The 12,357-nt window shown below is 37.6% G+C and overlaps 1 protein-coding gene across 1 annotated transcript; it reads right to left on the bottom strand.

Annotated features, from left to right (window-relative positions):
* Positions 1–8,193: 8,193 nt before the first annotated feature.
* On the bottom strand, positions 8,194–9,129 carry LOC111525590 (olfactory receptor-like protein OLF3). Its single transcript, XM_023191022.1, has one exon. The coding sequence runs from the start codon at positions 9,127–9,129 to the stop codon at positions 8,194–8,196; it is 936 nt and encodes a 311-aa protein (XP_023046790.1).
* Between the last annotated feature and the right edge of the window lie 3,228 nt (positions 9,130–12,357).

Below are 12,357 nucleotides of genomic sequence, written 5' to 3'. Positions count from 1 at the left end.
AGATATACAAATCATATCAACTGTCTTCTGTCCATCAATATCCAATTTCCACTTCTTTCTTCCAAGTTTTAATGCAATACATGGCATTTCACAGCCTTCTTTATAGCCTTGGTGAGACTACTTGACTGTTTGGACAGCTAACATGCAGAAGATCCTTGAGAAGGAAAATAAATATTTCTTGTTGTAAGTTCTGTGCTTTATGGGTTGGTCTTTACTTGGGATTATCTCTGCCCTATCTGATTCATATGACTGCTAATCCCGTTCTATGAACATGTATAGTATTTATTCTATAAAGCAATAAGAATGTGGCTAGGCAAGTGGATTATAAGCCCACTAGGGTTTATAATATAATATTATATAATTATAATATGTAATATAATATATAATAATTATATATAATATACATAATATATTTATACACAATATAAATATAATAAATATTATATAATGATATAATATAACATTATAAAATGTTAGCTAAGGCAATCCAATGGAGTATTTTTAAAAAATAATGTATCATAATAAAATATGGGTTTTCCCAAGGGATGCAAGGATGGCTTACCATAAAATAATTGACTAATGTAATGAACTACTTAATAGACTGACAGTGGAAAATTTATATGATTATTTCAATAAATGGACTAAAACCCATTTGATAAAGTATTTATCCATCGATTTAATAAATCATTTAAAAACAGAACTAGAAGGGAACTTCCTTAACTTGGTAAAGGTTAACTATTCCAAATCCACGGCAGTGTACTGGAAGGAGAATCTCTGTATGCATTTCTTTAAATCAGAAATAAGAAAAGATACCTATTCTCACAGCTTACAATTAGACAGGACACTAGAGGTCCTGACCTATGCTATAGGAAAAGAAAATAATTAAGATTTACAAAGACTGTAAGCAAAACCATCATTATTTACAGATGATAATATTATATATCTAGGACATTTTTTGTAACACTCTATTAGCTTTAATAGGAGAACTAGACACAAGACCAACCTTACAGATATCAATAACTACTCCTGTAATTTCAGTACTTTGGGAGGCCAAGGCAGGAGGACTGCTTGAGGCCAAGAGTTCAAGACCAACCTGGACAACAAAGTAAGACCCTATTTCTACAAAAAATAAAAAATTTAGCAATGCTTGGTGATGCACACCTATAGTCCCAGCTACTTGGAAGGCTGAGCAGGGAGTATGGCTTGAGCCCAGGAGTTTGTGGCTATAGTGAGCTATAATTTCACCACTGCACTCTAGCCTGGGAGACAAGGTCAGACTGTCTCTTAAAAAAATAAAGAAAGAAATCAATGGAATTTCTGTACACCAACAATAACCAACTAGAAAAATATAATAAAATGTCATTTATAACAGCAACACAAATTATAAAGTTGGAATTGTACAAAGTAGGGTTTTTTTAACAGAGAATATACATGATTTCTATGGCACTCTTTGCCAGACCTTTCAGTCCTCTCAATCTTTTTCTTTCTTTCTTTCTTTCTTTCTTTCTTTCTTTCTTTCTTTCTTTCTTTCTTTCCTTCTTTTTCTTTCTTTTTCTTTTTCATTTTTTTCTGTGACAGAGTCTCCCTCCAGTTGCGCAGGCTGGAGTACAGTGGCAAGATCTTGGCTCACTGACACCTCCACTTCCCAGGCTTAAGCGATTCTTCTCCCTCAGCCTCCTGAGTAGCTGGGAGTACAGGAGTGGACCACCACGCCCAACTAATTTTTGTAGTTTTACTAGAGACAGGATTTCATCATGTTGGTCAGGCTGGTCTTGAACTCCTGACCTCAGGTGATCCACCCACCTCGGCCTCCCAAAGTGCTGGGATTACAGGCGTGAGCCACCGGTCCCAGACAATATTTTTTATCTACCTTATTATTTTTCTCCCTAGCAATTAACACCATCCAACATAACATATATCTTAATTATTTCTTTTTTTTATTGTCTGTTTCCCTTAAGTTGAATGTAAACTCCATGAGGGCAGAGATTTTGGTTTGCCTAGAATAGTGTCCAGCATGTAAAAAATATTTAACAAATATTTGTTGAACAAATGTGGAGAAAGTGTTAAAACTATAAATAGGACATTAAAGAGTTTCTGAATAACTGTAACGATATTTCATGCTTTGTTTTGGACAATTTAATATTATGAAGATCAGTTCTCCAGACAGAAGTAATCTAGAAACAATTAAAATTTCAGGTGAAATTTTTGGGAAACTTTTGACTAAAATTAGTCAAAATTTTATATGAAATATATCTCTCTATAAATAGCTGGATTAACTTTGAAAAAAGGATCAAATAAAACAGGCATGCTCATGTTATTTGATGTCTTACACACCCTGCAGGAAGACTTATTGAAAGCCAAAATAATTTAAAAAATAGAATACTAGAATGCATGGTGTTAAGAGCAGATGGAATAACAAACAAACAAATAAGAATGAATAGAGAGTTTAAAGATAGACCCAGACATAGGTAAACTTAGTACACACTAAAATTATTACAAATGAATGAGTGAAGAATTAATTGCCTAATAAATGGAACACTGGAAAAGTGTTGTGGGAAGTCAGGGACCCCAAACGGAGGGACTGGCTGGATTCAAGGCAGAAGAACATAAATTGTGAAGATTTCATGGACATTTATCAGTTCCCAAAATTAATACTTTTATAATTTCTTACGCCTGTCTTTACTGCAATCTCTGAACATAAATTGTGAAGACTTCATGGACATTTATCACTTCCCCAATCAATACTCTTATAATTTCTTATGCCTGTCTTTACTTTAATCTCTTAATCCTGTTATCTTTGTAAGCTGGGAATGTACGTCACTTCAGGACCACTATTGTACAAATTGATTGTAAAATATGTGTGTTTGAACAATATGAAATCAGAGAACCCTGAAAAAGAACAGAATAACAGCAATTTTCAGGGAACAAGGAAAGATAACCATAAGGTCTGACTGCCTGTGGGGTTGGGTAGAATACAGCCATATTTTTCTTCTCACAGAAAACCTATAGATGGATGTGTGAGTGGGAGAAATATTGCTGAATTATTTTCCCAGCAAGGAATAGCCCTGGGGAAGGAATGCATTCCTGGGGGTAGGTCTATAGACGGCTGCTCTGGGAGTGTCTGTCTTATGCAGTTGAGATAAGGACTGAAATATGCCCTGGTCTCCCACAGTGCCCTCAGGCTTACTAGGATTGGGAAATTCCAGCCTGGAAATTCTAGTCAGACTGGCTATCTGCTCTCAAACCCTGTTTCCTGTTAAGATGTTTATCAAGACAATGCATACACAGTGGGACACAGACCCTCATCAGGAATTCTAATTTTGCCTTTGCCTTGTGATCTTTTATTGCCCTTTGAAGCATGTGATCTTTGTGACTTACTCCCTGTTCATATACTCCCTCCCCTTTTAGAATCCCTAATAAAAATTTGCTGGTTTTGCAGCTCAGGTGGGCATCACGGAACCTGCTGATATGTGATGTCACCCCTGGTGGCCCAGCTGTAAAATTCTTCTCTTTGTACTCTTTCTCTTTATTTCTCAGACCAGCCAACACTCAGGGAAAATAGAAAAGAACCTATGTTGAAATATTGGGGGCTGTTTCCCCCGATAGAAAAGATAACATTGGATCTATATTTCACAAATATTTAAAAGTGAATGTCAGCTATACTAAAGAAATATTGTAATAGGTAAAACTAAAAACCTAATTAAATAAAAAATATAGTATTTTATGACCTACATGCAGAATTTTTTCTTTTTAGGAAAACAAACTTCCAAAGCACAAATCACAGAATAAAAAAGTGATGCATTTGATTGCCTCAAAATGAAGGCCTTCTGTTCAACAAAGGACTCTATGGATAAAGTGAACAGAGGGATGACAGATTAGAAGCATGTATTTGCAGTGGGTATAACAGAACAGGGCTAACATCTATAATATATCTATCAATAAAGAAATGGCAAACAACCCAAAGGAAAAATGGGCAAAGAAAATGAACATGCAGTGTACAACAATAAAAACCCAAACAGCTAACAGTTTGCTTCACTCACTCAGAAAACATATATTTTGTGCCTACTATGAGACAGGCACTATTTTAGAGACTTGGCATATACTAGTTTACAAAACAAAGAGCCCTGCCTTCAAGGGGTTTATATATGGGACAGTGTAGGGAAACCTACATTTAAAAATGCATAAATTACAAAAATGCTAGAAAAGGTAAGTTCTTTGGAAAAAATAAATCAAGAGAAGAAGGAGTGGGAGTGTGGGTCAGGAAGGAAGTTTGTTGTAACAAATAGGTCAGTCATGTAAATCTCGTTGAAGATGATGGTTGAATGAAAAATCAGCAGAGGTGAGGAAGTGGCTATCCAACGAAAGAGCATCCCAGGAAAAGAGTATAGTTAGAAAACAGACCCATCTCCACAAAGAATACTTTGGATTTTGTTTTCAGTAAATGCAGGGTGTGAGCAGGGTAATGACATGGCCTGAGTTATATTTTAAAAGGTTCCCTCTGAGTGCTGGGACATAAGAGTGAAGCAGAGAAACTTGTTGAAGGCTACCGCGGTAACCCAAGTGGGAGACGGTGGTGTTTCATACCACAGAGTGATCACAGAGGTGAGAAGTGATCATATTCTGCACATATTTTGAAGGTAGGGGCAACAGGATATTTTTGCAGATTGGAGTCAGGTATGAAAAACAGGAGTGGTGAATGGACTCATCACTGCGATGAGGAAGTTACCATGAACTGAGATGAGGAAGGCATGAACAGAATGATACAGCGTGAGAGTGGGTGGGAATCAGGAACTCAGCCTGAGAAAAACATGAGAATGAAACTCCGTGTCTGATTACTTTTCAGAGTAATGGAAAATAAAACAATTTTATCTTTTTAGCTAAAAAAAAAATAAAAACATGCCGAGTGTTGTTGAAGTTGTACATAAGGAATGATTGTGCACTGAAGTAGGAGTATAGAGTTATAAAGCCATTCTAGAGATCACTATGACCTAGCAACTTAGTTCCTGTGGAAATACACCCAAGAAATTTCCACACAGGTCTTTAAGTGAGCCTGTATCGTGATATGAATGCCAGGGTGCTGGGGAGTTGGATATTTAGCTACCAGGAATGATAGCCAGAATATTGTGAACACCATGGATTCATAATTGATCACTGTGAACAATTAGAAGTAGTAGACTAGCAATATGTATGAATCTTTATATTGTTGAACCTGGGCATGGTGGCTCACCTCTGTAATCCCAGCACTTTGGGAGGCCAAGGCGGGAGGACTGTCTGAGCTCAAGAGTTCCTGACCAGCCAGGGCAACAGAGTGAAACCCCATCTCTAGTAAAATACAAAAAATTAGTCGGCCATGGCAGCATGTGCCTGTAGTCCCAGCTACTCGGGAGGCTGAGGGAGGAGAATTGCTTGAACCCAGAAGACAGAGGTTGCAGTGAGCTGAGATAGTGCCACTGCACTCCAGCCTGGGTGACAGAGTGAGACTCCATCTCAAAACAAACCAACCAACCAACAAAAAAACAATAAAAAATACAGTGTTGAGTGGAGAAAATGAATACATAGAATCAGATAACAGCATAACACATTTTTTTAAAAAATGGATAAATTCACTCTCAAAATATATTTATTGCATTAACAAATTAGAATAGTTGGCCAAAAGACCAGGAAGAAACAGACATTACAAATAAGATATAAGCGAATTAATGCAATATGCAGCATAACAATGTTTTGCTCAATGACTGACCTCATATACTATGGTGGTCCCATAAAATTATAATGGAGCTGAAAAATTCTTATTGCCTAGTGACTTCGCAGCTACTACAACGTTGTAGCAACACATTACCTTTTCTATGTTTAGATATATTTGGAAACACAAATATTTACCACTGTGTTAAAATTGCCTACACTGTGTTTGTGTACCTATGGTACACAACTCTATGGTGTTTGCATAATGACAAAATCGCCTAATAACACATTTCTCATAGCATGTCTCTGTCATTTAAGCAATACATGACTGTAATAAATTTTCAAAAATTAGTAAGAAGTCCCTCGTGTTATTCCATATACTGACGAGTATTATTAACCAATTATCTCTGCACATGAGATTTTTAAAAGCCTTATTTTCTAATATCTTAATTCTAACATATATGATCTTTATACACTTCATAAAAGGCAACTCCTAAAATAGCAAAGAACATGTCCATTGATAAATTATTCAATGAGCATGAATTTAACAGCATTGTTAGGCACTGTGACTACAAGGAGCATCCGCCTTGCTCTCAAGAAGCTTACAGTCTAACTTGCCAAGACAACACTGCCCCTTCCACTGCAAAAGCAGCTTTTCTTCTTTTGAAAAGTAGGAGATCAAAACAGCTTTATTTTTGAAAATTTACACAATTTTTAGCAGAGTTATTGATGCCAGTAATCTATAGAATTCAAAATTTCCAGCGAAAGGCAATATGTATAAATAAATTAGATTAAGTCTAAGATTTCACACACAAATATCTTGTAGGTCTAGAATCATTTTCTCCAACAATACCTATGACTTGTAGAAAATCACATTTTCTTTTTATAGAGATTTACCTGTTTTCTTCCAACCCTTGATGGATGAACACATGCAGTGAAAAAGGGGAGACAGGATGCAGGTGCAAATGGGGAGGGAACTGCAGCTGGACCATAACAGGCCCTGCACAGGAAGAATTTGCATTTTGTTCTAAGCAGGAGATGTAGCCTAATTTATTTTCTCAGATAAAGGTGTCCTCGCCAGGTCAAAGGGCCCAGGTTACCCAACAAATAAATTGCAGCAAAAAGAAAGAGTTGGAGGGGACCTACAGGTTGAAGAGACTTTGAAAACATACGAAGTAGAAATGTGCAGAACTAAACTAGATGGACTAGGGATGTTTGTTTGGGCACTAAAGCCATAAAGACGTGCAAGAAAGTGATTACTACGAAGATCAGCATAGTAGTTACTATTGGGAAAAGGGGTTGGGTGATTAGGATGGGGCACATGGAGGGGCTTCTGCAATAGCTGGTAGTTCTATTTTTGATCTGAGCAGTGCTGACAAGCAGGTTGGCTAATAGTAATTCACTAAGTTACACAAGTGTTTAGTGTGGTTTCCTGCTTCTGTATTTTATTTTACATAAAAACAAATAGTAATTTAAAAATTAAGCTATTGTGTAAAGAATAAAATGTGGAAAGTAGAGATGGAAACAGAGAAAGCAGATCAATCATATAAAATTGTTGACAAAGCTAACAGAATTCATTGACAATTAGATGTAAAGGGAAGGAATCCAGAATTATTCTGAGTGTGTTCCTTTTACTGATATAGTGACAGTATACTGGGGCAAGAGATGAGCAGTTTGCCGTAGAGGAAGCAAGCACAATAGTACCAGTTTAGCTATGTTAAGAATGCGATTCATTTTCCATAACTGTTATTAAGCAAGCAATTGGACACACATGTTTGGAGCCCATGAGAAAGATCTTGCCTATCCTGGAACTAAGAAAATTCAGAACTTCATTATAGATGTGTGGATAGATAGGTGATAGATGCCACGAGTCTGGGTAAGATCACTTGGAGCAGACAGAGAACAGCAAGCCACTGTATCCACAGCAATTTTATAAAGCCCATTTTGAATAACTATATGGGAGAGAGAGGATTGCATAATACTTAGGCCTATAGTTTACCCTAAAAATGTTTTTTAAGTAGTTGAATATTTACTCTATGCCAGCCACTCTGCCAGGTATTTTAAAAAGATTATCTATAATGTTCAAAATAATCACACGTTAGGTATTATGGCTTCTTTTAATAGCTGAGGGAACTAGAGGTCAGAGATCGTTCAAAGCCACATTGTTGGTGAGAGGTAGGGTCAAGACACAAAGTGTGGCTGGTCTCACTCAGAAGCTCTTCACCCTGTCCACATTATATTTCCTGAAACAGAGGAAGCATGTGAAATCTAGGAGGCTAGATTCCCAAGTGGATCCCAGTTTAACAATTGGAATTTTTTGATTTTGTTTTCTTGCCACATGTTTAACAGGGCTGTGATTCTTAGAGCTATAGTGCCAGAGCCAGTGTACAAAAACGTGCTCCCCTTGGTCTACCTTGTCAGAAAATCTTAGGAGAAAGGGCATAGCAATCATTTCTTCTTTGTCATGTCTTTCTTTGGGCTGTTGGAAGGGAGGAGAAAATCATTGAATCTTCATCCTTTTTCACTAAATTTTTCCAACACTCTTTGTAAGACACTCCGCACGTCGTTGTTCCTCAGGCTGTAGATTAAGGGATTAAGCATTGGAGTCACGACGGCATAAAAGAGGGCAACCATCTTCTCCTGTTCCACGGAGGAGCCACCCACAGGTCTCATGTAGGTGAACATTGTAGCCCCAAAGCACATGCAAACCACAGTGAGGTGAGAGGCGCAGGTCCCAAAGGCTTTGCGGCGTCCCTGGGCAGAAGGAATACGAAGAATAGTAGCAACTATGCGAGCATAGGAGAATAGGACCAGTGAACAGGGAAGCAGGATCACCAGAAACCCTGAGACGGCCAACATGGCCTTGTTGAAGGAGACGTCCACGCAGGCTAGCCGTAGCGCTGCTAAGGTCTCACAGGCAAAGTGATTGATAACATTGTGACACAGGGGAAGCTGGAAGGTGGTAATTGTTTCCATCAGTGAATTTGAGAAGCCAGCCACCAGGCAGCCGGCCGCCAGCCCCACGCACAGCCCTCCATGCATGATGAGTGTGTAGTGCAGTGGGTGGCACATGGCCACATAGCGGTCATAGGCCATGGCCCCCAGCAGGAAGAACTCCATGCTGCCCATTGCCAAGGAGACACACAGCTGGAGCACACAGCTGTGGAATGGAATGGACTTCCGGGCTGACAGAAAGTGAACAAGCATCTGTGGGACAGTGCTATTGGTATAACAGATGTCCACAAATGACAGGACACCAAGGAAGAAGTACATGGGTGTATTGAGCCTGCTGTCCAGCCTGATAAGGAGGAGGATGAGGAAGTTCCCCAGCACAGTCACCAGATACATGGCCAGGAACAGGACAAAGAGGAAGACCTGAGTCTCCCAGGCACTGGACAATCCAAGCAGAATGAATTCACACATCCATGTCTGGTTTTCTCTACCCATGAGCCTCTGAGGACCAAACCCAAGTCATAAATCAGTCAGTCCCAGAACTTCAGGGCGGCAGAGGCTTTATGAGGTCATTTACACCAGGTAGCCCATCTAATATTAAGTGATGTGGTTTTCCAGATTATATACATCTCCTTGAAGGTTCTGGCCACAATAGAACCTGTAGATGTTCGCATTCATTGAGGAAAAACACCTCTTCTTCCTTAAGTGGGGAAGATTTTATTAAAATGAGTGGACGCTTGACTTAAACAAATCAACTGTGAAACTGGAATCTCTTCTTTTACATCCAATTTCTAATTATAAAGTTTGCTTACTTCTTTGTTGGATACCCGTTTTTCCCTCCTTACTGTCTCAGAATCCATAGTAAAGTAACCTAACAGTTACGAACACGTTTTAAATTTTTTGATCTCTGAATTATCTAACTACAAAACTATGTTGCCCCATTTTTATCCATTTATAATTAGAAACTTGGGGCTTCATCTTAGAAAGCAAACATAAAATAGATTTTTAAGTGATTAAAAGCTGTCAAAAGTCTCTTATCTGGATGATAAGGTAAGAGGAAAGAATGCCCAATGTCATTTTTATCCTCCTGCAGAAAAGTAGCAGAGTATGTGTTAACAGCAGGCTCTGACTGTCCAGAAACTATATGTCAGTGATGCATCTACTATCTTCCCTAATAAATGATAAGAACTTACATATTTGCTAGAAGTATTAGCCTATTAACTGAGAGATAATGGTCATCTAGTTGCATATTCCCACCAGTTCTATTTGTATTATGTCCTGGATAGTGACAGATATGGTTTGGAGACCACAGTGTGATGGAAAATAATTAACTGGAATTAACTCATTGAAATGACTATTGATTATCTCTCGCTCTTTTTCTCTCAATTCCCTTTATTCTTGTTTTCATCTCAAATACTTTGCTGTTCCCCTCCCTTGGAAAACTTTGTCTTCTCTTATCTTTGTACTGTTCTCCTTCTATTGTGGCTCACAGAACCAAAAGGCAACACTCTAGCCTGCTCAATACCATCTCCAAACTTTCTAATACTGATGATAAACAGTATTTTGGAAAGTTCAAGGGCTCTAGTATTCAAAAATGCTCTTTGAAACTCTTAGTAATCTGTGTTTGCACTTTATTCAAATCACAAATGATTCGGAAACATTTTATGGTCTTACCAAAGCCTATTCTAAATTTCCCACATATTCTATTTTTTAATTACTCTGTCTTGTGGCAAAAGAAAATGAAACTTAGACCCAAATATTCCAACCAAATATTACCTACTTTCCATCTGTGGTCAGGTAGTGCCATTAACTGCAGATAAATAGGGTGTCCAGAGCACTTGGATAAGCTAGCAGACAAAAAGTCAATGGGCATTTGGATATGATAATCCTTTATTCACCTTTGAATAAATTAAGCTTAATAAACCATTCCTATCCCAAGAGATAATTTATGTAAGTTACAATGAGAGGAGGCAATAAAAGTACTAAATGTTTTTTAATTCTTTAAAATTTACTCTAAAGCTTCAAAAGATTAATAAATCACTTCATAATATTTGTATCAAAGAAAGAAAAAACCTACCCTTTTTTAATCCCTAGTGAATAAAATAGTCAAATTATGAAAGCATAACTGACAGGTACTGCAGGTACTGCCTCATCTCAAAGGGGAAAATCAATGCCTGGGACCTGTCAATGTGACTTGGCCATAAACAGACAATATTTTATAAACTAGTTCTGAAAATTCAATGGAGTAGTAGTCAGTTCTTCTATGACCTATGAAACAATTCATATAAAGGAATTTCATCAGCAAAGGGTTGAAACTAACAGAGAAGTGTATATTTGATGATGCCTTAATGGATCTCAGGTACCAAATAAGGAAACCTGGTTGAAAAAACCAACTGACATTAATCTCTTGGAGTTTTAAACCTTTTACTTCTTAACAAAAATAAAAATAAAGGTTCGACAAAATTTAGTAATCCCTGATTTTTGGCCAGAAAGGCCCAAGAAGGTATTGATTAAAGATAAAATAAAAATACCTGTAGTTAGCATGTCATATTTCTGTATCATCTTCGTTATTTTTTTTTTTAACGGCCTCTTCCTGGGAGTGAATGAACTGCTTTGCCAATGAATTTGCATTTGCCAGTTCATCTCTCATTAACTCTTTTCTTGATCTGTCTAAAGGGAGCATAGGTTCAAATCTTTCCTAATTCATTGGAGGGTGGCAATATATGTATCCTTAATGAGATAAGAATATAATGCTAATGGTAAAAATAATGGTTTCTTAAGAAAAAGAGCAAAAAATAAAATAATAAAGCTTAAAACATTTTTGAAAATTTGGTATGTAAATAAAAGTTAAGCAGATTTTCTAAAGTAAGGTGGCAATGTTATAATTGACAATAATAGTGAAGGCGAACGGCATTCCTGTATCACCTTTTCTTCCTGAGTTTATGATTCAGGCTTCCTATGGTGATGAATTACAAGTGTTCTTTTCAAAATACAAAACCACATGAAAAACTTGAGTTTTTCCCAAAATGTCGATTGACTGAGTTGCTCTCCCAATCCCAACTTCCTTAGGTATAGCCACAGTGCTGGCAGCAACATACACTTTGGTTATTCTGATGAAGTTACCTTATGACCATCATCATTTATGAGCTAGTCAACACAAACCTGTCCTCTAGTCCACATTTCCAGGAGTTAGTGCTGCTGTGTGCTGCGGTGGGATGCAGGAAACATGACCAGCTAAGCTTGGTGATTCCTGTGAAAGCTGTCAAAGCCTTATGCTGGGTGCTTTTCTTCTCAGAGGTATCTGAAAATAACTTCCTCCTCAATTTGGCTATTCAAGCTATGGTTTCTTGGAACCAATTGCCAAAATGAGACTTTTATCGTTCCACCAACCAAATTCATTCCTATTGTCACATAAGGCTTAAAAGTCTAGGAAGCAGCTGTGTGTGTTAAGGAGGAAACCCTGGGTTCATGGCTCAAGGTTCTAATACAGCACTGGAGATGACAAGAGGTCAGCACTACCCCAGGAAGAGAGGGCTGGGCAAGAGGCAGGATTTAGAAATTATTTTCTTTCCCCTCAGAGAGAAAATCTCTGCAGGCCAATTATGCTGTGTTTATTAGGCTTCTCTTACTTTTTCTTCTTCTTTTTTTCTTTCATTTTTCACCTTCATTTCTTTTTCTTTCATTCAGGAATTTCAATATGGTGACTCCCTCACCTTAAACTCT

This window comes from Piliocolobus tephrosceles, chromosome 8 (genome assembly GCF_002776525.5).
Source record: "Piliocolobus tephrosceles isolate RC106 chromosome 8, ASM277652v3, whole genome shotgun sequence".
Classification (NCBI taxonomy): Eukaryota; Metazoa; Chordata; class Mammalia; order Primates; family Cercopithecidae; genus Piliocolobus; species Piliocolobus tephrosceles.
This window is presented reverse-complemented; position numbering and strand designations above follow the sequence as displayed.

Coding starts and splice junctions, on each gene's coding strand:
- LOC111525590 (XM_023191022.1), bottom strand. CDS start 9,129: ATGGGTAGAGAAAACCAGACATGGATGTGTGAATTCATTCTGCTTGGA.